The sequence below is a fragment of the Vigna umbellata genome, chromosome 5 (assembly GCF_029865625.1).
Source record: "Vigna umbellata cultivar VRB3 chromosome 5, Vumbellata_1.0, whole genome shotgun sequence".
Taxonomy (NCBI): domain Eukaryota; kingdom Viridiplantae; phylum Streptophyta; class Magnoliopsida; order Fabales; family Fabaceae; genus Vigna; species Vigna umbellata.
The window spans coordinates 36,202,497-36,229,574 of record NC_142169.1 but is presented as its reverse complement, the minus strand read 5'-3'; the positions used below and the strand labels follow the sequence as shown (position 1 = coordinate 36,229,574).

The following is a 27,078-nucleotide window of genomic DNA, read 5'->3' as shown; positions in this document are numbered from 1 at the left end:
TTCTTCCAATAATTTATTTTTGTTTGTTATATCTAACAGGTTTAAATATATAATTTTATTATTCTTTAATAACATTTTATATTTCAAAATATTAATATTTTTAATGTTTTAAATTAGGGGAGGGATGAAAGGTTAGTTTTTTATATAGAAAAAAGGAGGCAGGAGGGTTGAAAATTGAAATGAAGAAAAATGGTGAATGCTGTGACTCACAGTCAGAATCAGTGTGTGCTGTTGTTGAAGTTGAATCCCTATTGCAGAAGGAGCAAGAGCAGCGTCTTCCCAAAACCCTATGCCACATTCCCATCCCTCACCACTCAAATTTGCCACGCCTCTTTCCACCGATTACCTTTCGCTGACTCAGTTTCAGACACAAAGCACAGAACTCTTCTGGTTGAGACTTACCATCACCATGACAGCCTCAGAGCCCTACTTGTAAAGCTTGAGAGGGAGGATTCCGACCCTATCAACATACTCGCCCAAGATGGAGATTGGTCCAAAGACCATTTTTGGGCTGCTGTCAGGTTCCTTAAACATGCCTCAAGGTTCGCCGAAATCCTTCAGGTAGGGACCCTAATGCCAATTTTTAATTTTTGTGACAAAGTTGATTTCTGTTCCAAATAAACCTTAAATTTCATTGTAGAGTATCAGCCTTTCTCTTAATGGGTTTTAAAGTAAAAGAAAAAAAACTACGTAAATAATCCCCAAGTTTTAGCATTGGAAAACCCTTCATTGGTCCCTGAACGGAAGTAAAATACGCTAACATGAGGAAAAAACTGATAGATATTGAATACTTTGATACTTATATAGCTTTGGTACTTTGGAAATTACTTAGAAAGGTTGAGTAACACTTCAGGACCAAATTTATGGTTTATTCCATTCGATCCTGTTTTATGACACTTTTTTTAGTATCATTTCTTCCCTTGTGAATTGAATCCTTACTTTCTCAGCACTTTGCATTAATAGGTGTTTGACATGTGGAAGAACATTGAGAAATCTCGGATTAGTGAGTTCAACTATAACAAGATAATAGGCTTGTTATGCGAAGATGAAACGATGGAAGAGGCGTTAGCTGCATTGCAAGAGATGAAAGTTCAAGGTATGAAGCCTTGTTTGGACACTTATAATCCAATAATTCATGGATTATCCAGAGCTGGTAAGTTCAGTGATGCTTTACGGTTTTTTGATGAGATGAAAGAATCTGGCTTAGAGCCAGATTCTGAAACCTATGATGGTTTGATTGGAGCCTATGGGAAATTTCAAATGTATGATGAGATGAGTGAGTGTGTGAAAAAGATGGAGTTGGATGGATGTCCTCCCGATCATATCACTTATAATATACTTATCCAGGAGTATGCTCGAGGTGGGCTACTCCAGAGAATGGAAAAGCTATACCAGAGAATGCTTTCAAAGAGAATGAAATTGCAATCTTATACTTTTGTTGCAATGCTAAAGGCTTACACCACATTTGGGATTGTTGAAAAGATGGAAAAATTTTACAGGAAAGTCTTGAATTCAAAAACATGTGTAGAGGATGATGTGATTAGAAAAATGGCTGAAGTTTATATCAAGAACTACATGTTTTCTCGACTGGAAGACCTGGCACTAGACTTATGTTCGGCATTTGGTGAGAGTGATCTTGTTTGGTGTCTCCGACTCCTTTCTTATGCATGTCTTTTGAGTAAAAAGGGAATGGATATAGTAGTTAAAGAAATGCTAGATTCCAAGATCAATTGGAGTGTTGCTGTTGCAAATATTATCATGTTGGCTTATGTGAAGATGAAAGATTTCAGGCGTTTGAGAATTTTACTGTCTCAACTGCCAATCTACCGGGTGCGGCCTGATATTGTCACTGTTGGAATTGTAATGGATGCCAGTAGAATTGGTTTTGATGGTAGAGGAGCTTTAGAATCATGGAGAAGAATGGGCTATCTGGACAGAGTAGTAGAATTGAATACAGATTCTCTGGTCATTACTGCGTTTGGGAAAGGTCATTTTCTTAAAAGCTGTGAAGAAGTGTACTCTTCTCTTCACCCTGAGGACAGAGAAAGGAAAAAATGGACTTACCATGATCTCATTGCTTTATTGTCATGAATCAAATATACTGGTAGCATGACTGTATGAAACCAAGATAGTTCGATATTCCATCTTTGCTTTTATGAAGTAAAGAAAATGTAAAAAAATAGTGACTTCTCACTTCTGCTTGCTCTTTTCTTTTAAATTTAATTTAATGCATTTGCACTGTCAATATGAAATGCTTTTGCATAAATATTTAATAAGATTTGGCTATAACTAACTTTGTAACTTTGAGTTGTTATTGTCTATCTCATATTTACATTACACTCGATATTACCATAGCATGTATTCCATTGAATTATGTGAGTGAGATCCAAATACCTCCATGATCGTACTGTACTCTGAACTAGTTGGACCAGATGACCTGTAGATCAGGGTCTCAATTATATGATGATTTGCTTTTAAGTCTTTTAAATTTCCAATGTTCTGAAAGGAGTCCGTGTTCGGTCTAGTATGCGTAAATATTACTTACTACCTTATAACACGTATAATAATTGTTTCAGCACATTATTCTCTCTTATCACTTTCATAGTTCTATAAAATTCAAGTGTCCCATGGATTAGATCAAACACTAAAGCTACCTACAACCACCATCATCTACAGACAAGGAACTGTAAAACATCTCTATTTCTTCAAAGAGCTTTTTACTGCCCGTATGAAATCCCAAGGAAACCGTATCTATGTATGCCTCTGATGTCATTAAATCAATCAGAAACTCACAAATGTCTCCCGTGTCATACGATGCGGTGAAGACCTTCTTTATCGCCTCATTTGGGAGATCGTCTTGAGCATTGTTAGTGTAAACGCGCTTTCTGCATTCCTGTAAATATTAGATATGGCATAACTAAGGGGTATATACAATTTAAATAACCATAACTTTTTCACATTCTAACTTCTATAACCATTTTGCTCTTTATTTCTTCATCTATTTCCTTCCCCTCTCTCTTGTCTTCCTTAAGACGGTATACACATTCCAAGGAATGTAAAAAAAAAAAATACTTTTTTCACATTATTCGTTTTGCTGAATCACAAAATTTATACGCATGAAAGAATTGTATGTGCTTTACAAAATACAAGGAAAATATGGTACGTAAGGTGAAAACATGGATAAAGCATAAAGTGACTATGGGAACCTAATAGAAGACAAAGAAGTTACCTGGAGAATTTGATTTATAGTTGCAATTTGCTCTGTACTTAAGAAGTTAGATTTCAGTAGTTCTCGAAATAACACCAAAATCTCCGAACTCAAGTTACTTGCAGTAAGATTTTCCAGTATACCAGATATACTTGAACTATCAAACACAGATCTCATCCACTGAGGGATTTTACTCAGTTTCAGGACAGCTATAGCTATAAGTACTTGAGGACTTTGTTTGTTCATGAATGACTGCGATGCTAAAGCAGGAGCTGCAAAAGATACTGTCATCTCCTCAATAATCAGTCTACACCACCTACTCCCTTCTAAGAGTTTGGTTTTGTTTGTCAAATTTTCCCATCCCAGAATCATTGACAGGCAGAGGCAACAATTTGTAGCCACTCTCAGATCATTATAGAAGACCAGCCCTTCCAATATACTCCTTATGGACATTAAGTACCCAACAGTACATCTCAGCTCTTCATGATTACTGTTTATTTGATCTGATATTCTGTTAAATAACTCCAACAGACTATAAGAAGCAGCTATCTTGATTGCAGGAGAACCAAAATGCAGGAGTCTGCACAAGTCATGGCAACGGATGCCAATGAAGGCCAGTGGCTCCGATGGTTTCGTTGAAACAAGGAAGCTTTGCCAATCCACAAACCCTGGTAGGATAGCATGCAAACTAGAATCGAAGATTTAGGATTTACAACTCATTTTTTAAATATTTGGTAAAGACCATTAAGGGGTGTAAAATGTAATTTTCTGACGATAATATGCTACAATCAATTGGCCAGAAAGTGAAGAGGATAACAAAAAAAATTTCTTTCTATTACTGATGTCAACCGGCTTACCTTTTAAAGGCGAAGTAATGAAGCAAAAGCAAAAATATTAATGTTTCTCCAGTGCTTGTTCCCTCGTCGTGGTCTACCAAAGCATGTCCCTTCGAAGAAGCAGCACAAACTACCGTGTTGACCATAGAGATTATAGAAGTATTAAAAAGAATGGTCTTTGAAGTCTCTTCAAGTGTTTTCTTGGTGGAAAGATGCAAAATTAAGGAAAGAATGCCAATAACGAAGAGACTTTCGTCACTTAAAATATCAACCTTATCGGGTGGAATTGAATACTCCATCATCTGCAGAAGTGGTAACATGGTGTGAGAACAATCAATAACAAAATCATTTTGTTTTCTAGTATGTTTAGGGATAGTTGATCGGTTATAAACTTTTTGTAATTCAGATCACATTATTTTTCCACCTCATATGTAGCAATGGTTCGGCTGTAATCTACTTCCATTTGGTCCTTGTACTAAGAAGGTATCTATATTTTTCTAATATTTCGTAATAATGATTGTAAGACATCTCCAAATAGTTGTTTGTGGCTGGTTATCCATTATAATGTACAATAGGTGATTTTGCATGCATGGACATTGTATTCCTCAATCCTTACATCAGTTATGCATAACCGTACAGAGTACGGCTCTGCTCCTCCTAAAATCTTAGTAAGTAACGTCCTCCGGGATATTCAAATTTGAAAATTGGGCTAAATGACAACCGTGTTACCAAAACTCAATAATTTGCCATGTCATCATTACAAAAAAATATTATGTATGAATGGGTTCGAATTTGGTATTACATTAAAATCAAATCTCACAAATTTAATGTTTGATTGGAATGATATTTTAAACAAAAATTGAGTCAAATGACACTGCTAACACTTCTGAACAGGAGTAAGGTGGAACGTTAGAAAATTCAGGGACTAAGTCGAAAGCTAGAGTAAATTAACAGGACAATAATTGTACTCTGACCAAATAAAAACAAAAACAACAAACAGAGGTCAGTAGACAACTATTAGGAAAATGAGACCAAAAAATGGCTCTAACTAGATAAAAAATAGAGGTCAGCAGGCCACTCTAAGAGGAATATAGGACCTAAAATTGGAGTTTCTATTTTCTAATCATGATGATGTTTGAATTCATACGGGATGCAATGTGATTAAATAGAAGTTCAGCTACTCACACCTTCATGGTTACCGCAACCCAACTTTGATCAGCAGACAGTGTTTCAGGATGCACTGAACTCAAAATGTTAAAAACCAAAATCAAGATGGACATGTACGTTGTTGTCGACAAAGAATTACTCAAATAAAACCAACTCCTGATTGTTGTCGCTATTCCATGCAAAGATAATTGCTCACAAGCAGTTGGGTAGGCATGAACCATAGTTGCCACGACATTAAGAACACATACTGCGTCACGCTCATGGCTTTCTGCCTGCAAGAGCTGTGTTAATAGGCACACGAAAATTTTAGCTCCGTAGTTATCTTCAGTCGATACTAACTCAGCTAGTGTCTGTACATTTACAGTTTGATTATTGTTTTCAATAATTATGTCAGTCTCTTCTAAGTAATAGCTTCTGCAAAATTTCAAAGTCTGATGGCATAATGAGTTGATTACGTCATCTTGCTGAAACAACCACTTCAATGATACTGTGTGAATTCTTGCTGAAAGTAAGTCCCACTCATCATTGTTTATGAGCTGGAATATTATCTCCTCCGCTTCTCGACTGTAGTGAATTGGGTAGTTCGTATTGTCAAGACCCCTTAACAAACTGTAAAGATTCACCAGTCGTGTCACGGTCATATTATCGGTGGTCCGATGATGAAAATCACTCCTATTGAGAAGAATATATTGTTCAAGAGATGCTAAAATCAACTTCTCATCTGCAAGTCTGGTAATTAAAGTCAGAAAACTGTTAGGGAAAATAGTTGTCGGTGAACTGCTAATCAGGGGAATAGGAGTACGAATTTTGGCAATGCAAGTACCTTTCATCATATAGCGAACTGGTGTACAAAATCAGCAAAACAGCAGATTGACAAGAAGGCAAATCCAAACTGTTAGAACTCCTTTGCCCAAGCAAAAAGAGTAAATCGATAGGATCGTGAGAGAGGTGTAGAACAGCCTCTCTAATTGGTTGTCCAGAATCATTCCCTAGTAGAGAATCCATGAGGGAACTTAGCAACAAATATATTCTACTTTTCATCCTATCTCCTGTAAACAAACCCAGGCACTCGTACGAAAAACTGAACCAACCGACTGAAATCAAAGTCTCTGCATATTCCGTAGCATTAATACTAGACTGCAGAAGCAGTATCGAATGAAAAGTTTCCAGCAATCCTAGGGCAATGTCCTCTTCCATTTCTTTGATGCCCATTACAAGCCAAGGTAGTAAATAGGCACTGCATGTATCAAGAATACTGTTTTGAAGTTCCTGCTTACTAGAGTTACTGGAGTTTCCATCGTGACTGTATGCATATGCCTCTTTAAGTAGGTACAGGCATTGCAGAATTTGGTTGACATTCCTTTCAGAGACAGAGAGACAAGCTGAAATGGCATGTCTTGTTGCTTCCCCGATTGATTTTGACAGATCTAGAGCTCCAGTACAAGATGGATATCTTATAAGAGCCACAAAGACGGAGCAGACCATTATGAAGGTCTCGGGAATCATACCCATTTCTCCACCAGAATGCTTTCGAAGCATTCTTATCAAAACAAGAATCAGTTCCTCTAGTTGAGAAATCGATACAGATCCAGGGCACTCAGAAATGCATTCATAAATGAGCTTCAGTGTAGCACACTGGACAGGGTGAAAAGGAATTTCCGCCACATAATGTAATGCTGGGATAAGTGTTGAAATTCCAACAACGAGTCTTACTTTAAAAGTTTCCTCAGCAGTTGATAAAAGGTCCAATACCTGAAGGCACATCTTGACTGCTGGGTCCTTGTACTCTGTTCATCAAAAGAATAATAAGTAAGCTACCTACCAAGGTATAACAGAAAGGTCAAAATTAAGTTCTGCATTCACAAGCACATAATAGAAAAAGTCGAGGTAAACTAAATTAGATTAATAAAACCAACTAGAACCAGATAACCAACTTTGAATTCCATTCAATCAGAAATGAATCTAAAGTAGGGCAAACGCTTTCGTTTTATATTGTGGCAATGAACGAGGCTATAAAGTATCCACAGTATTCAACACAGCAAAATCAATATTGCTTTCATGTAGACGAGAGAAGGACTTGTTTGGCAAGTTCAGTACTAGGTCCTCACCTGACAATCTTAATATTTCAAATAAATAATCTGCAATATTTTCTTCCACTAAGACTCGAATCTGATAGTCTGAAGTTTTGACTGAAGACAAATAGTGAAAGAGTAAATCTATAGTGCCGATTTGAACTTGACTGTCTGACGAAAGTAATGGGCCTTTGATGGCTTCAGCAAACAGATTTACCAGAGATGTGCCCTTGGTGCCATCTTCAGTTTCTTTAGCGTCAACTCTTTCATTGGAAGAGATGTTACAAGTATCATATGCACATTCTTCCCTGAGCAAATGTCTTCGAGCCAGCATAGTCAAAAGTGCTAATTAAAATAAAATGTAACTGTCATTCATAAAATAAACAAGAAAGAAATTATGTTGTAAACTACAGCATCTAAGAGTTAATGATATCTATACTGTGAACTATGGCCAAACTGACTTTTATCCAGACTTAGAATTGTTAACATTAACCACTCGTTCATTACGCCAGAAACTTTGGTGATTCGAATGATGTAGGATAAGGATGCAAACTCTTGAAGAGAAAGATACGGGCAGGTAATCAACCTTTCCATTGAAATTCATGATACAGACATCAGATGTGATGCAATGCATGTCAGTGTTTTTTGTCTTCATATTATCAACATGCAATTGCACCTTTAAAAGTGTCGTGTTTTATACCACCTTTGTTTCTATCTATTACTGAGTAGTTCTGTAGTTGAGTATCCATGAGACAAATAACAAAATCCTTTTGAGATAACGTCCTAATGTCAATCTCTACTCTACCGGTCCAAAATAGGCTTCACGAAAAGAAAGACTTAAAACGAACAAGACAACCAAAACGAAGTTTCAAGTTTTCTTTTCAAGGAACAAAAATAAACTTGATAACGGACCAATACAATTCATGCGAACATCGTCATTTTGAGTCTTCATGAGCACATCGACCAACAGGTACAAGATCTGTGGACAAAAGGGAATCAACATATCGCTTCCATCTGCCTCTGCTGAAGTACTCTCAAGAACAGATAGTTTATAAAGGACAAAGAGGACCTCCCCTCGAATCTCCTCACTGCACCGAGCGAGCAAAGGACTTACCAAGTGAAATAAATTTTAAATTCAACGGTACAGAAAGTCGACAATATAGCATCCAATACATAATATATGTGAACAATACCTCGGCAACTGAAGGCCCGTAACAAGAACAGAAATGAGGTTACCAATGTCTTTTATCTGTTTATGGAGATCATCTCCCTTCTCACCATTCAGAAGAGCCCCAAGGCAGTGAAGCTGTCCATTCGGAACAGTAGAAACAATCCATAAAAGTTTCCTTTCATTTTAGAATTTAATTAGAATATAAAGACTAGCACATTATGTATAATAAGATTATTAACTTCTGTAATAATAACCTTAAATTTAATGATATCTAGGATGATTCTTAAGTTATGTTTGGATAAACTAGTCTTATAAACACTTTTAAAAAATGAATTCAATGTTTTAATAAAGTTAAAATAAACTAAAGCACTTCAGTTTATGAAATAGTAATTATATAAATTGATTTTTAGCTAGCGAAGAAAGCTAAATTTATCTTATTCGTTGTCTTACTTTCTACTTATAAATGGCTACACAAAGATTTATTCAAACTGCTAATTGAGAAAGTAAAAAAATTATGATGGCGCTACGTATAAAAAACTAAACTCTTCATTTTAGAGTAGCATCTTTATTTTATGGTACATCTCGACTCTGTACAGATCCTCTTGCTATTGTGCAAAGTTATGTAGCAATGTGGATCTCCACAGATAAGTTGACCTTCTAAGAAGCAGAAGGGAAATTAAAACTGAGTAAGGGAAATGGAAATCACCAAGTGCAGCTGAGGGGAAGACCAACCGAAAGCACCGGAAGTGATGCGATCGGAAACCCTAGAGACGAATTCGCAGGAAACGGAAGGGTCCGCGGACGCGGAGAGGGCGAGGATGAGATGTGTGAGCTGTGCAGCGATCGGCTCGTCGTGGAAGGAGGAGAGGGCGGCGACGAGAGGCGAAAGAAGAAAATGAGGATGGAATGTGAGAAGCGGTTGAAGGAAGTGAGGCAGTGAGAGGGATCGAGAGATCTGGGAGAGAGCGTAGGAGACATGGACGGTTGGGGAGAGAGGATTGGAGAGGAGGTTGGAGAAGCAGACGAGGCAGATGGAAGCGCCGTCGTGAGTTTGGAGATTCAACGAAGATCGATGGCCCTGAGAACATGAAACTGGAAATCCCTCGTCGTCAGCGTCAACAACGTCCACATTGCGTGAATCGCTGCACCAGTACATTCTCTTCTTTGCACTCACCAATCACCAGAACGCTGCTGCTAATGCTTTCGCTTTTTTGGCGCCAAGCTGATTTTTAAATTGAACTGGTAGTTAGTTAAGCTCTTTCTGATGAGCTTCGTGTCACAATTGGGCCTGTCGAAGCCACCACTTTGCAAAGCCCAATTCTTTCTACACCTTCATATTTCGTCCCGGCATTCTATGAGTGTTAAAATTTTCATTTTACCCTTTTTTTTATTTGTCCAGTTCTGTATTTATAAAAAATATGGCTTTGTAATTCGAAAGTATTTTTAGCTTCAAATATCGAAATAAAAATTTTCATATCTATGAATCGCAGGGCCAAAATTATGGAGATGCAGAAAAAAATTGTCCTTATGCAAAATGTTGCATAGGCTTGCTGCTGTAACGTTCAGAATTTGGATTTTATCACTTCATTTCTATTTTTAATAATCTTTTATTTATTTCTTAGGAATTTAGTTGTCTTATATTTCAATTATCATTTTTTTCAAGCAAATAAAATAGTAAATACAACTATTTTTACTAGAGGATAAAATTGTTATTTTATTACTCGTGTAGATCATAAATAGAGAAAATAAATAAATGTACATCAATATTATACCTATTCGATACTGTTTCTGCTTAATAATAACTTTATCGTCACAAGCCTTAATGAGAAGAATAATTGGATATTATTTATTCAATTTTATATTTGTAATTCCATTCGTAATGTATTTGATTTGTATTTATTTTACTCATGTCAATTTTGTATTTATTTTACTCGTGTTAATTTTAGGTTGTCCTTATAATTGTTAAACTATAGTTTAGACTAATTTTTAGACAATTAATACTATAAAATATTCTAAAAATAATAAAATAATTTTAAATGAAAATATTTATCGCAAACAAAATAACCTTGCAATAAAAAATAGGAACAAAGGAGACACAATTATGAAAAAAAATTATAAAAGAAATAAAGTTCTAATATAAATTTGAAATTCTACAATTTTAAGTAATTAAATTTATCAAATAAATTTTTATAAGTTCATTTTATTTTAAAAATTTTACTCAAATAGCATATTGTTATAAATATTTAAATTCCTTATTTCAAATTATTTATAAAAATAAATTGGAAGTTTAAAATAGTAAATGTCACATGAACAAAAACATGGGCACAAAACCCAAATAGAAAAGTTACACTATCGTAGCTTTCGATTGAATTAATTTTCAATTTAGGCCAGTTTTGCAATTCAGCTATAAACATACCTACAAATCACTACTGTTAATCTATTTCATTTTCTCACTTTTATTCGTATCACTTTCTTGAATGTACAAAAACTTTATGAGAAATGTCTCCTTAGAGAACTCCTATTTTTGCTTCAAGTAAAAAATGCTTTCATTTTCTGTATTTAAATCGTCCAATCTTTCCGCAGTAATTTTGGACATCATAAATTTTAAAAGTTCAGAAAATAATTCTACTGCCACTTACTATTTTTTAGAAATGCGTCTAAATCGTAAATGTCATGTACTACATCAAAGTATAATCACTAGCATGACATACATGTCACAACACGATATTATAACATTTTTTTAGATTTTAAAAAATTAATAAGAACTAAATTAATCTAGAAATTTTTGTAAAACTTTATTTGAAGTAAAAGAAAACCATATTTAAGCATGTCCCTCTTCATGCAGGGTTGGAAGTAATAGAACAGAGGGCAGCCAAAGTATCAATTTCACAGAGATGGGGTCCTATAAGCTTACTTCACAATATACAATACAAAACAGTATCAAGAGAATGATATCAAACTCAACATCAGAAAAATGACTTTCGTTACTTTGCTACCTGGGGAACATATAAAAGTAAAAGAACTATATAAATTAATCCAGCTGAGGAACCCAAAAATTCAGATCTGGGCCAAAACAAACAGAAAAAACTGAGTCAAAAATATATCCCTCATTTGCTAAGCTGCTGTCGCATAGATGGTCTCCTAACTCCATTATCTATCTTTTCTTTCCGCACAATACCCAAACTTACATACTTTCCAACCCTTTATTTTCTCCACAAAAAGAAAAATCGACCAGAACCTTAAAGAATCATGTTTCAGGTCTTCCTTATTCTTCAATTCATGTAGGCTCCGACCTTCTCCTTTTTAAGAACAAAGGGAAGAAAGGAAAAGTATTGAATGCAACAGCACAACGCAGGACACAAACATGATTGGTGAATTCCCCAAACCAAAGTCCAGACAGAACCCATAAAATCTCAATCTCTACTATTATCTGTTTTCAAGATTGGACAGCCAACCTTTGCAGATGCTCAAAGAAAACTTGAAGGCTCACATCATCAGTAAAGATTACATCTGAACCAGCGGACATCTCATGTGCATTATTATACGTTGCTGAGGGATTCAGTTTTGCTAATAAAAATCTAGCCTGTTAAACATCAATGAGAACCCAGTAAGTTTCAAGATGACTACAAATCTAACCTTGGTGAATCAATGAAATGAACAAAAAAACTGTTAATATGTTATGAGGTGAAATGGGAGGAAAAGTAACCGTAACAGTTAATTGAGACATATAACACTCAAACTGGTCTTGGTAAATTATACTGACCTGGGAACCGTGTTGGTCACACACAACCAATCTAGGAACTGGGAACCGTTCTCTAATTATCATTTGGGAATCATCATGCGGAGCACGTAATAGCTGTGCAAATGCCTGTGCCATATATTAAAGTTATCAGCAAAGCAAGAAAAAATAGTAATTAGAAAAATGGCCCTGAATAAAATAACTTTAAAATAAATCTGAAGAAACCATAACTAGAAAAATATAAAAATATATTATAAAATCTTAAAATCAATTTGAGACATAATTTGCAGGTAACAATGATTTCTTTGGCAGGATGTGACAAACTACAAACCTGGTGTTCTGGCTGGTTCTGGTATCCCAAGTTGCGCCATTGAGCTATTGTCATCCCATGAAAAATAACCACACTAAAATATGAATCTAGCAACAAAATCCGGTCTGCAGCAATGGAAGCCACATCTAACAATGCTGGTGCGGGGAGTGAATTAAATGAATACGCTATCAGTGATGGCTGAATCATAACAGCAGCATTACTAATATTTTCCCTGTTTAACAACATGCGAAAATATGCAGTCTCGTCTGGACTGTTGTTAAAGACCTGCCAACACACACATATCAACACCAAAGAAGTTAAATAAAATTTTAAAAGCGGGACAGGAAGAAAATTACAACAAAAACTACCTGTACAAACTGTGAGCGGCGCAGATTGAACATAAACTGAGGAAAAAGTGAAAATGATGGGTTTAATGTAAAAGATGATGGATCATCCTTGCGATAGTCACCAAATTTAGAACAGAGGCGAATGAGAAACCGATCCAACCACCGTGTAGCATCAAATGTTTCCTGATCAAACAAAAATGAATGGTTAGCAAGGGATTAGTTTATAGGAAGTTTAACTAAAGAAATTTTGCCACAGATGTGATGTGATAGAATACCAATTCAAAAACTAATAAAATTTAATTTTGAAAATAAAAACCACACTCAATACAGCAACACAATTGCAGTCCCAGAAACAGTATATTTTGTCCACAAACTACAAATTACAACCTAGTTGCCTAATTACACCACTATCATAAGATATATCTTAATACATAATACATAACTTTCATCAGTTATTTTCTATGAATTACCATAATGTTGTTTCTAATGCAGAACTAATAAATAGTTACTAATACAAGATAAGTTATTTATTAAGAGCAACAACTATTCCATGCCCCACAACCAAGGATTTGAAATTTGATAAACTGGTTATTTGCAGCGAGTTGTGAAATACACATTTATACACTTACAACTTTCATCAAAACAGCAATATACACCTAGTCACCGAATTTTATGTTTTTCCAAAAAGCAATCACAAATTGAATGAAGATATTGTATAATTTACTAAAAAAGCTTGACAAAAAAATTATATTTATGGTCTTAAATTCTTTTAGGAATACCAAATAAACGAGTAATAACACAACTTGTGACATACCTCACTCTCCATTTTTAGAGAAGCAAATCTAGCCATTACAACTGCTGCAGTTTCTTGGTCAAATCCTTGAACCAATTCCTGAAGAGAAAAATGATAAAAGTAATTAAAAACCATGGGCTTATCAATCTAACAATTTCATTGCTAATAAATAATTGTCCTACACGGAAAATAATGCATATGTAGGAACTAAACTAACTCAATTCAGTCTATTACATAGATATACACAATGAACACCCATAAATGTAAATAGATTTGGATAGGTATCAGCATATGACATAACATGAGAGTTGGACTAGACAATTGACAGCAAGAAACAAGAGTAAAGGGAAAAACATTAAAGCTTTCTTAATATCATGATAATTGTCGGCGCTCCAAATATTACTTTGACAATGACAACAGACAGGCATCCGTTAAAGATATTAAAAAAAGGCTGAAACTACCTCAGAGCTAACAGTACTATCTACCCATCTTCTAGTTACTGTCGTGACACGAAGCACTGATTGACCACTTGGGTCCTGGTAGCTGCAATACGAACATGAGCATTAACATTCAATTGCTAGTGCATAAGTGCAACTAGATACAAAATAGTATATGAGTGAGATCATATTAGTAGAAGTTATGAGACATAACCTTGTAAGAAACTGTAGGTACAATTGTGGGTTGACAGCACCTGGGGTGTTTGTCCGCTCACTTGATGAAAGATCAAACATCACAGTCAAGCATGTGCTCTTGTCAAGGCCACACATCTTCCATGCTGTTGTGTTTCCCTCACCTATAACAGTATCAGCAACAGAAGGCCCTTTCTGCAGTAGGATTGTAATCATAAAAATCAAGAAAAACCACATTTATTCAGTCTTAGTTCTGTTACTTTGGTTGACCAACTACCAACTCCAACTCCAGAGTTAAGAAGCAACACAGAATTAAGAGTTTCAAACAAAAGAATATCCAACCTTTTCCAAGGAAGTGCAAGGCCCGATCACCCCCTGAATTTTGATTTCCTTGGAGCAATTTATCTCCAGGGTTCCACTGAAACATAAATAAAGATGGCAGTGACATATCTGATAACAGATAATGGAAAAATGTCTGAAGAAAATAAGAGACAAGGGAAGAGAAAAATGAAAACACATTCACAAAAATGAAAATGTCAGTATAGCATTTAAAATGAACGAATTCTCACTTGAAACAAAGACCAAGAGATTGTTCCCCATCCTCAAAAACTCGTTTAAAAGAGTCCTTGAAGACTGAATGACCAAAACTTTCAGCCAGGACAACAAGACCACCAGTTCGTTCAACCGCAACTTTAATTTCTGCAACTCCAACCTTTTTATTTAAAGCATTTACAATTCAGCACAGGACAGAATTAGATCCAAATTGTTTTTCAATGTAACATTCTGACAAAATTACAAACTCAAATTCATGCATACCCACTGCACAATATAAACAAGAACTTTCTTGCATACCCATAATAAAGTCAATCACAAAAAATAAAATTAAATAAAAAATTAAAACACAACCAGAATTTCTCTTAAGCAGAAAAATAAATGAAAACCATGATGCCATCATACAATCACCCAGATGGATGGAAGTGACACATTAATTAACCATATTGAAATATAGCTTCACAGGTCATGTAGCCATGTGTTTCCAGTGACAGGGAAACGAATTTAATTAGGAATATCTAATCAAATAAGCCTGTAAAAAATTTTGCATAACCACATGAATCTACTTAGTCCGTCAATGTAAAATAAGATGTAAGGCATTTGATGAAATTAAATTAAGGAAAAAGGGGCTTGATTATCAGAACTCACTACGTTCTTCAAAGTCTCACTTTGTGAAATCTATCAGCAGCACTGCAAGTGAAAGAATTCTTAAGGTATGAGAATATTAGTATATGCAGGCACAAACCTGATCAAGTGCTGATGCAAACATGTCTAACACATGACCCTGGCTAACCAGCTGTTTAGCGAGACCTTCATAAAACTTGACTGCTTTCTTGAAGTATGGTGCTGCATCTTTATCAAGATCTTTATGAGAGCGCACTGGGTCAGACAGATCTTTTGAAACAATCTGCAAAGGAAAGAAAAATGAAATCTGAATCACCAGAAACACCCAGCATGCATAGCATAAACAACGGTTCCTTCTGCGTATTCAAAGTTTCCCATAAAATCTTTAGTCCTTTCAGCTCTAGACTAAGACAGACACAAGAATTTCCCCCAGTTTTTCTTTGTCCAAAATCCCAGTGACACTTGAATGAAGAAATCAATCTTAGGAATATCCTAAGAAACAGTAACAGCAGGATGCCTAATTCCTTACTACCTTTGAAACAACTATAACTATAGTTCTTAACATATTTCAAAATCCTTTGCTTCTAGCAAGTGACAAAGCACAAATATCAAAATTTTGCACACCATAAGCCAATTTTAAGAGTAGTGTCTTCAAAGACAAGCACCCCCCGTGACACTTAACTGCTGCCAAGTCACATAGCATCAAAGCAAAACCGCACCCTTCGGACGGTCACATACTCCTAACATAAAATTTGATAAATGCAGAATACCTCCCCAACACCAGCTCAATTTTCACTACCCTAACAGAGAAAATGTCATCCAATTACACAACTAAGAACAGAACAGCAATTTACCGCCCCAGGTCCTTCCGTGCACGGCCCCCCAACCAAAGCTATGATTCTAGCGCCAGTCCCAGGAGTACAAGCACTCAGCAACCCCGCAGCAACATTCAAAGCAACCCCAGTGCAGCGCGCAGGGCGGCGCCCAGGCGGAACCGGCCACTGATCAGTCTGTAATTCATCTAACAGCTGCAAAAAAAAGAGGCACAAATAACGAATCTGTAAACCATCTACAGCATTGAAACCACGAGGCAGTAAAATCCATAAACAAATACCGCATTGAGAGTATATTCACACTCAGAAGCAGGCAGCAAGAAGCGTGTGATGCCGGAACTTGGTAATCCCCCGGCACCGGCGCCGGCGACCCCAGGGGAGGTCTTGTGAGGTCTTCTCCCGGGAGTAGAAAGGCCTAGCTGATCGAGAACCTGATCGGCGGGAATCTCCTTGGAGCCGCGGAAGACATAAACCTTGGACATGTCAGAGAAGCCCAATTCATGAACCTGGACCTGGGTGCCGAACGAGACGAAGCCGACGAGTGCGTTATCGGGAAGTAGGCCAATCGCGCGACGAAGCGCTGATTTGAGGAACTGGATCTCCTCCTCGATGAGACAGGTATCGAGGAGGAAGAGGAAAACGGGGGATGGGTTGAGGGAATTGGAGAGGGGGAGGATGTACTCGACGGTGGTGTATTGGGGGTATAGTTCGCCGGGGAAGTTGGTTTCTGAGATGGCGTGGTACTGAGGGGGGAAGTGGTTGCGCTGATAGCAGAAGGGGCAGATCCAGATCTTGGCAGTGAAGTCGACGCGGGCGAAGGGGTTGAGGGCGGAGGAGCAGGTCTTGCAGCGGAGAGGGGCGTACTGGAGGCGGGGGATGTCAGGGTGGGGGCGGATGAGGGCGACGGTGGCTGCAAGAGGGATGACGCACTTGCTCGATTCCACCTTGGTGCGGGGCCACACGTTCCACGTCATGCGCACTCCGTCCACTCCCTCGGGATCTGGGCTCGCCATCTCCGACATCCTCGATCACTCACCCGCGGCGGCACCGGCAATTCTATTTCCCTGGGAAACAACTCTCTCTCTCCTTCAATTTTCAATTCTAATTACAATTAACAATCCCAATTTCACTCGTCCTGCTTTTCTCTGCATTCAACTCCTTTATTACTCTATTCTTCTTCTTATTAACTTCACACATCCATTTTTTATTTTTTACCTTTCAGGGTTTTTTCAGTTTAAATTTTACTTTTTATTACAACTTTTATCTTTTAATTTATATATTTTTATATATGATATGTATATATAATATATATATAGAATTAATAAAAGAATTAGTTTTTTTAATAGTCATAATAATTATAACTTAGTAATAAAAATGATTTATTTCTATTATTACCTTTTATAAATTATTTTTATAATAATACTTTTTTAATGTTATATATGGGTTTTCATTAGTAACATATAAATTAAATGCGCTTTTGGGAATTTTTTTTATTTTTTGTCGTTATATGAATTAAGTTAACGTCACGTGTTATTTTTTTAAAACAAATATTTATTTCAATGCTGGTAAATGTATCTATTTTTAAATAGTTTTAATCGTTATTAAATTGCAAGATAATATCCAAATAACTATTTATTTTTCCCATCACTATTATTATTGTATAGGTTAAGTTACCATTTACAATGCATTTATTATTATAAGATAGTTAAGATTTATAAGTTAGGATCTGAATCTAAAATGTTTATAAACTAGCCCACTAAAGATCACTTGTAAAAAAATTACACGAATTGAAATGAACAGAAAAAAATATATTTTGTGGATATCACAATAAAATATACTTATGTTAAGAAAATATTGAATAGAAAATGTAAAATGCAATTATATGTTTGGGTAGGTGACAATGGGACTGTTTTGGTAATGAAAGGTCAAAGACGTCCCAGCCATTCCGTTGAAGTCTCTGTTGGTTTTTGGTTTTGTTTTTTTCACTTTTAACTTTTATAGAGAGTAGGTACCTTAACCATCTACAGGTTGTTCTTTTTCCAATACATCTAACTGTGCAATTAAAAATGTCTTTAATACATCTATAGTTTATATACGCGTTTATTTTTTTTTATATTTTTTAATAAAATTTAAACCTTTTTAAATCATTAATGGAGTGTTAATTCGTGATATTTTTAAAAATTTTAATTTCAAATTTTTAATTTTTTTTAATTCAAAAAAGAATTATATACGTGTCAAATTATTACTTTGTCACAAAAAAATATTAATACAAAGTGTCAAGTCAATGTATATGCAATTCATTCTAAATTTTTGTTAATTTTATTTAATTTAATCATAATTTCCATTTACTTCAATTAAATATCATTTTTTGTTTATTTTACAAAGTTCAAATTTTATCTCTCCAAAATTAAAATCAGATTTAAATTTTATATAAATATTATACTAAAATTTTATTAAAATTCACCGTTTATTAAATATTTATTTTATTATTTTTAAATCAATTATAACTATATTGTTGAAATATAATCATTAAATAAGGTTATAATTGATTTAAATTTAAAAGGAAAATTATTCACTAATTTTAAAATTAAATGAAAATTCAAATTAAGACCAAATTTAATTATTATATAAATGTTATACTAAATTTTTTATTAAAATTTACATTTTTATTAAGTATTCTTTCATTAGTTTTAACACAAATATTAAAATATAATTATTAGATTTATGTTTGATTTTTTAATTTATAAAAACAAAATATGATAAGAGGTAGTTTATAAATGGTGAAGAATTTTTCTTCTAGTTTTAAACCAATTTTAATTTTATTTTTTATATTTAGCAAAAGATCAAATAGGAATCTAATAATTTCTTTCCAATCATATATTTAGAGTTAGTTTAAAATGATTAAATAAATATTTAACAAAAGTGTTAATTTTAGTAAAAACTTCGATATAACATTTATATAAAAGTTAATTTTAGTTAATTTAGAGAGTGACAAAATTAAAACTGAATTAAACAAAAATAACGAAAATTTCGAAACTAATACTAACTCATACGATATTGATGTTGATTTGACACATTACAATGTCAAATGACGCGACGCAATTTTAAATTGATACGTGAATAATTTTTTAAAAAATGAAAAAAAAAGTAAAAAACACAAACTCATATGTAACACATATTATTTATCTTCTGTTAACTATTAAAACACTTTTAGAAAAAACAAATTGATTAAAATTGACAAAAAATTATGATTTTACTGAAGAAAGATTGAAAAATAGACAAAAATATGATTCAGAGTTGTAGTTAAATCACTTAAAAACATATATGAGATTTGAGAAACCCAAAATAAATTTAATAATGAGATATTTTTTATCATAATTTTATTTAAAATTTATTTTTCATTTTTTTGAGTTTTTTTTTCCTTGGAAGCCTAAAATAATAAGTACCGAAAAAACTTAGGCTTTTGTTCTTTTCAGGTGATTTGGGTTGGGGAAGATGATTTGAGAGATGATTTGAATGGATTTGAGAGTAAATTTTTTGTTGTTTTTTTGAGTGGATTTGTGGGTAATCGAGAGTAGATTTAGAAGTAAAGTTTGTGAAAATTAGTGTAGGATTTGATTGATGGGACAAATTTAAAAAATTTGTTTAATTGGTATAAATTGAAGATTACCAAAATGCCCATTATTATTAAAGTAATATAAAATGTTATTTGTTAATATTATATTTAATTGTAAAAATGTTTATAAAGAATAAAAAATTAAAAATAATAATTAAAATTAATTTTTAAAAAGTAAAAAAAAATTATTTAGTAAAATGAATTTATTTTGAAATGTAGTTTTTATTTATAATAAAATTTCCTATCTATGAATTTATTTGTTATTGGAGTAAAATTGATTAATTTTGAAGAAGGTTACTACCAACACACAATCCACAAAATCAATTATTATTCAGGCCAGGTTTGTATATGTCCTATATAAGCAAGGAAAATAAGAAAGTAAAATTCATTGGATTCTTTGTAATTCAACTGTAATAAAAGAGTGCTCTCTCATCCAACTTCTCCAAAATTAATGTGTTTTGACTTACGTAAAGCCTAATCCATTTTACATTCTTATTTTCATCTCTTAAAAACAACAATTTAACTTTAATAACAGAGCGTTCTGGTTCCTCAACTTGGGGCCAAGCTCGGGCTCCATCAAAGCATCTAATCCACCTTTATCAATAACCACAATGAAGCTCTCGTCCTCAAACTGCACTATCCAAAACAAAAGAACCGGTAAGAAAAAAGAAAGTCAAATAGAGCAGCAAAACCAAAAGAACGGGTGGGGGAGAGACCTGCATGGCGGTGATGTCCATGACGCGCCAACGCATGAGCGGGCGGTCGCGGACGTTGCGGCGGAGCATGTCGGAGATAACGACCTTGGAGAAGTCGACATTCGTGATGGCAGGCGTCGTAGAGGAGCAGTGACCTGTCGCCAATGGTACGAAGCACTTGTCGCTAATGGTTATGTTCACCGGAGAGGAGTAGTGACCCCTACCCTACGTGTGGACTCCGAAGAGGGCGACAACGTCGGGACGTAGAAGTTTCGCCGGCGGAAGACTTGCAGCAGTTGTTCAAAGTTCGATTTCAGAATCGAATACCACTGCTACGTAATTGAATACCACTGCTTCGCCAACTTTTTCGCTGCGCTGGAATCAGATACCTTCGTGCGAACCAAATACACTGCTATTCAAAAAACTTCGCAAGAGTGGAACCGAATACCATTCTCCTGGAACCGAATACGCCACCCTCATACTTCAATTCAATCACTGTTCATCGTCTTCTTTCGCTCCGCTTCTTCTTCATGCCAGAACCTGCAGAAGCTCTTTCTTCCTCACCATCTACACTACAACTCAAAAACAACAATAAAATTCTACAAACAAGACATTATCTTATTAACCTCACGAGCTTCTCTTCGTCCTCAATGCAAAAGAGCCAACAACTTTTATTTGGAATCGATTATGTGAAAAAGTGTGTGGTGGAACCCGATTATATATATTAAACTCATACAGTGATGAAATTTAATAAAACGATGAGGGTACATGACTTTTTAACATAAATATCTGCTAATCTCTTCTTCATCGCGGGTGACACAAAACCCATCCATCCCGCAAATCCCTCATTGTCAATCGTTGCTTTTCTTCTCAAGCGAACACTAAAGACAACTTAATTCCTCGCCCGCAAAACTGAGTAAACAGTAAAATCCCTGAACAAGGACTTAGACTTTTTTTTCTTAAAAATCTAAAACAATTAATACTAACAAATATTTTTGAAGTCTTTTTTGAAGATCTAAAACAAAGACCAAAACAATAATTTGTATGTTGTTTTTTTTACTTAATAATAGAAAATAGATTTAAAATTTTAGTTCCAATTTTTTTAACTTACTTTCATTATTCCAAACGTTTTCAATTTGATCTATTTTTAAAAACAATCAATCAATAAAGTATTTTTCATCAAATGGACAAAAAGAAGTTCTCCTGTACCTCCAAAATTTCATCTTGTATTTTCATAATTCTAAAAATATCCTTGTCGGCATTCAAAAACCGGTTAAAAAATTTACTTAACTGGTTTTGAACGCCCAGTTTAAGTTTTTTTCTTTTTAACTTTTGATTTTATTTATTATTAATAATAAAAATAAAAAACATATTAAAAATATTAAAAGTTTAATATTTTAAATTAAAAAGGTAAATTTAAAAATTATTTATTTGAATTTTATAATTAAAAATTATTCTATTAATATAATAAAGATTCAATGTCTCCTAAAGTCCCTATTTTCGTCCAAAATCTTAAATAGGTCTCCTTCGGCGTCTCAATTGGATCTTTATTTTTGTAAAATTGGATCAAATAAAGACTTTTCGTCAAATTGATTAAACACCGTTAAATAGGATGATACGTGGCATGCTTACGTGACTAAACTGTGTTTTTTTTTAATTAAAAAATGAAGGATAAATAGTGCTGAAAGGGCAAAGTTGAAAATGAAATAAAATTAAGGGGTGAAATAAAATCAAGTGTCGAAAGGGAGTGTTCTCTTTTCCCCTCTGTTAACTATTCTTAGTGCATCTCTTCTCCTTCAAGGTCCAGTAGACACCACCATATCCAAAATCCTAAAAAAAAAATGTTTCCCTTTTCATCCATACGATTCCTCCAAAACCAGCTTTCCCGAAATTCTCCATGATTCCAATTTCAGCTTCCAATCTTCATCCCATTACCGTTCTTGCTCTGATAATGGCTCGCATGGGAAAGAAAGAAGCTGGAACGATGGTGTGTGGTGGCACTTCCAGTGCGGAGGGCGTCGTCGGTGATGATTTTGGCCGGCCAGAGAGAGTCACAGTTGGACTGGTTTGGTAGAGGCAGGGGTTGCCGTGGAAGGGAGTGAAGGAGAGAATATAAAGAAAAAAAAATTACATATAAACTTAAAACTTAAACTGTGTTGAATTCTGCAGGTCTTCTTTCTGAATCATCATCCCCTATCCCTTCCTATTATTTTATTCCCTCTTCCAAACCTCACTCCTCTAACATGAACAAGGGAAAATGGAGAATTTTTCTCAAACCCCCTCCCTAACGGTATTATCTCAATTTGACGGAAAGTCCTATTTGATCCAATTTTACAAAAATAAGGACCCAATTGAAACGTTGAAAAAGAAGGAGGCCTATTTGAGATTAGAGACTTTAGGAGACATTAAACCTATAATAAATATTTAATTAATTTAAAAGAAAAACTTAAAAAAAATATGTAACCGAAATTACGGTTAACATGTTCAATTTCAAATTAAATGTTTAACCGTATTTTGATTTACGGTCTTTTTTTTTTAATTTTGTAATATCTTTTTATAATTTTTATAACTGAATAACATTTTAATAAAAAAAATGTCAACATATTTCTTTTTAAATTTTAAATATTTATTATATTAAAAAAATATTTTTTAATTTTGGAATTCAAATAAATAATATTTAAATTTAGTTTTTTACTTTAAAATATTTAACTTTTAATATTTTTAGTAAGTTCTTTATTATTAAACAAAAGTAAAAAATAATCTTAATCGAATCGATTAAGTGAATTTCTCGTAATTCAAACGGTTAAATAAATTTCTTAAGGGTGTTGCTCCCTCACCTCCACAGCCTTCTTCCTCCACCTCCCCAATTATCTTTAATTCCAATTATATCTTAAAGTTAAAATTTTTTATTTTTATTATTTTAATATTTTAATATTTAAATATAAACTAATATAAATATACATTATTAAAATACATTAAAAAGATATTCAAAAATAATAAATCAAAATATTAAAATATCTAATAAAATAATAACAGAAACATAAAATTAAAACAAAGTTTAAACGAATGACATCCTTCAACGGATGTCAACATCCGTTTAAGGCGAAACGGATGTCGACATCCGTTTTGCCTTAAACGGATGTTGACATCCGTTGAAGGATGTCATCCGTTAGGCTTCGTTTTCATTTTATGTTTTAGGGTTAAAGGATTATTGGAAAGATTATTGAAAGGATTATTGGAAGGGTTTAGGGTTTAGGGTTTAGGATTATTGGAAAGATTATGACTACGTACCTGGAGAGGAACCACGACAAGCACATTACACCACAAACGCACTGCACCACGTACTGCACCACGTACTGCACCGAAAGCAAGAGGAAGATTGCTTGATAATTCTTTTCACGATCACTGAGCTTTGCAGAAAAATATTTTACTCATACAAGGAACTACGTAGGTTATCAGTGAAATATGTTATAAATGAGTAAAATTAAAAAACAATAATTCTAAAAATAAAAGTTTACTGAGGGGCAAAATAGTAAATGGGAGGTGGAGGGAGAAGGCTGTGGTGGTGGAGGGAGCAAACCCATTTCTTAATCGTAATTCGAACGCCGGTTATATTAATTTTTTAACTGTAATTCGGACGCTAGTTAAGTAAATATTTTAAGCGGAACTTTTGGTATTATGGAGGTGGAAGATGGACTTTTGATGGTGCAGGAGAAACTTCTCATAGACAAAAGGTCACATTAATCAAGGCACATTGGTGGCAATAGCATGCTTCCTTTACATACATATCATATAAGCATACTTCCCTCTCCGTCTTTCCCATCTCAAACTCCAAACTTCCACTTTCATAGACTTTGTCCTGTTTGGAAATGGATTTTCCTCCTCTCTGTGATTCCTCCTCTAACCATGATCAATGTGTTCTTCTTTTCTTTTCATAGTTTTTTACCTTAATTTCTCTCATTCTCATGTAATCCTTCAATTGTTTCACAGTCCTCTTCAAGACACCATCATCAATATCCCCAACGACAATCGTCTTCAGACATCGCAGCCTTGCCTCCTTTATCACATCAACAAAATCAGAATCATCAGACACAAGAATCCATGACATCCACAATGTGGCTTTGCAATGTTCGATCTGCAGCTTGCAGCCTTCTTATACTTTTCCATTTTCATACAATACTTAGCCACCAACTTCACCTTCTTATACTTCCTGTTCCCATGCAGTTGCTTGAAATGGTTGACATGCTTGTCATCAGTATAAAACTTTCTCCCACAAACCCGACAACGATAAGGTTCATTTGACTTGATGTCACCCTTGTTCTCTAAACGATGAAACGCGAATCGGAGCACCCAACCGGTCCAGCAGGAGAAGTAGAATGAGGGTGGGGAAGGAAGAGGTCAAAAGGGGAGCGAGCAGCGAAGGTAACGGTGCAGTGAGGAAGTGCATGGTTGGGCTTCAGTTTGTACACACTTATTAGAGCGGCCCAACTGTTCTATCATAATTTAGGCCCAAGTTACGGGTGTTGCTCCCTCCACCCCCACACATCTCTTCCTCCACCTCCCCTTTACTATTTTGCCCCTTCCTCCACCTTTCCTTTACTATTTTGCCCCTCAGTAAAATTTTATTTTTAAAATTATTGTTTTTTAATTTTATTCATTTATAACATATTTCACTGATAACCTACGTACTTTCTTGTATGAGTAAAATATTTTTCTACAAAGCTTGGTGATCGTGAAAAGAATTATCAAACAATCTTCTTCTTGTTCTCGGTGCAGTACGTGGTGCAGTGCGTTTATGGTGTAGTGTCCTTGTCGTGGTTCCTCTCCAGGTACGTAGTCATAATCCTTCCAATAATCCTAAACCCTAAATCCTTCTCATACTTCCAATAATCCTTTTAATATCCAAGCCTATAATCCTTGCATGAGCCGCAAAACGTAGTAAAATAAAAACGAAACGTAAAAGGAACACTGCCTATGGACGGATGACATCCTTCAACGGATGTCAACATCCGTTTAAGGCAAAACGGATGTCGACATCCGTTTAAGGCAAAACGGATGTCGACATCCGTTTTGCCTTCAACGGATGTTGACATCCGTTGAAGGATGTCATCCGTCCAGTGTTCCTTTTACGTTTCGTTTTTATTTTATTGGTTTATTTTATTTAAAGTAATTTATATTTAAATTTATAATTTTAAATGTTATATATGGTTAGTTTTTAAACGTAATAATTTTGTTAAAATATGAATTTGTTAAAATATGAATTTGTTATAGGTGGAGAAGAAGCTTAACGGAAGAGAGAAAGGTAAACGAAAATGGAAGAGAGGAAGAGGTGCAGAAGGAAGTAAATCAGAAGTTTTAAATAAATTAAAATATTAAAATAATAAAAATAAAAAATTTTAACTTTTGAGGATATAATTGTTATTTTAGAAGGATATAATTGGCATTTTAGAAAATTGGGGAGGTGGAGGAAGAGACGTGTGGGGGTGGAGGGAGTAACACCCCCAAGTTACATAGGCTCATTTTTTTTCTATTGAATGGGTTTATCGATTTCTTCCTAAATGGATGTTTATTGTTACTTTTTGTACCTCCAATATTATTAACTGAACCCATAATAACAAGAAAGGAAGACTGTTATAGAAAAAGAAAACAGAAAATGTGAAAAAAAAAAACTCAATTGGAGATGTTCTTTCCGTAAAATATTTCATATATGTTGGAAAGCTTTTTTTAAAATGTATTTCATTTAATTCAGAAAACCCTTTCCGAAATACATTTCATATAAAGATAATTTAGAAAACTTATTTTAAAAGACATAATGTGTTCCAAAAACTTATTTCCGAATGTGTTTTATACATTTCAGAAATTTTGATTTAAAAATCTCATGATTAAAAAATCTTACTCTGAAATTTAAAAACTTATTCTGAAAATTTCCTACAACAGAGATAATTCGAAAGTTAGTTTTATAAAAGATAAAATAATCATTTTAAAAATTCAAGCGGATACGCCAATAAATTATAAAGGTGCAAGAAGTAAACTCTATGGATGTTTAGTAAGGTTTAATTAGTCTTTATAGGCTTCTGATTCATTTTTTCGTATTATTTGTTTTTAGTTGAATTTAAGTCTTTAAAGGCATCATCAGAGTCACGTATGACACCATAGCTAGATAGCAGTGGTTGCATGCATCCTCCAAACGTGGCAGTCTCTCAAGAACATGGTGGCTTATCTGTCAGTCTCTCACAAAACCACCAAATTCACAATGTTACGCTGATGCATGGAGCAGGACCACGCCATGCACCACCACCATGTATATTTTGTCTGTCATGTCCCATGCCTTGCACCAGAACCCAATGGGATATAGATAACTCAATTATTCTCTCACAATCAACAACTCCATAAAACCTCATCCTGCATAAAATACGCGGCAGCACATCCTTTTCCTCTTACGTGTCCAAACCAAACACATGCAAAACCTCACTATATATACATCTC

General features: G+C 34.4%; 3 protein-coding genes across 3 annotated transcripts; 1 reads left to right on the top strand and 2 right to left on the bottom strand.

Moving 5' to 3' along the window:
- Positions 1–57: 57 nt before the first annotated feature.
- Positions 58–2,344, top strand: LOC124820388 (Pentatricopeptide repeat (PPR) superfamily protein). The gene is made up of 2 exons (XM_047292058.2): positions 58–561; positions 964–2,344. The coding sequence occupies exons 1-2, from the start codon at positions 190–192 to the stop codon at positions 2,089–2,091; spliced, it is 1,500 nt and encodes a 499-aa protein (XP_047148014.2). The 5' UTR covers positions 58–189; the 3' UTR covers positions 2,092–2,344.
- An 84-nt stretch (positions 2,345–2,428) lies between these two features.
- On the bottom strand, positions 2,429–9,680 carry PRD1 (putative recombination initiation defect 1). Its single transcript, XM_047292056.2, has 9 exons — positions 9,161–9,680; positions 8,477–8,589; positions 8,196–8,371; positions 7,320–7,628; positions 6,035–6,998; positions 5,232–5,940; positions 4,066–4,346; positions 3,230–3,896; positions 2,429–2,893 (listed from the first exon to the last, which is right to left on the bottom strand). The coding sequence occupies exons 1-9, from the start codon at positions 9,608–9,610 to the stop codon at positions 2,651–2,653; spliced, it is 3,912 nt and encodes a 1,303-aa protein (XP_047148012.2). The 5' UTR covers positions 9,611–9,680; the 3' UTR covers positions 2,429–2,650.
- Positions 9,681–11,332: 1,652 nt separating this feature from the next.
- Positions 11,333–17,424, bottom strand: LOC124820389 (protein transport protein SEC23 E-like). Its single transcript, XM_088116342.1, has 12 exons — positions 16,563–17,424; positions 16,303–16,476; positions 15,570–15,731; positions 14,842–14,984; positions 14,615–14,690; positions 14,295–14,467; positions 14,105–14,186; positions 13,665–13,742; positions 12,872–13,033; positions 12,525–12,788; positions 12,218–12,322; positions 11,333–12,037 (listed from the first exon to the last, which is right to left on the bottom strand). Exons 1-12 carry the CDS (start codon positions 17,301–17,303, stop codon positions 11,891–11,893), a joined length of 2,307 nt encoding a protein of 768 aa, XP_087972468.1. The 5' UTR covers positions 17,304–17,424; the 3' UTR covers positions 11,333–11,890.
- Positions 17,425–27,078: the final 9,654 nt, after the last annotated feature.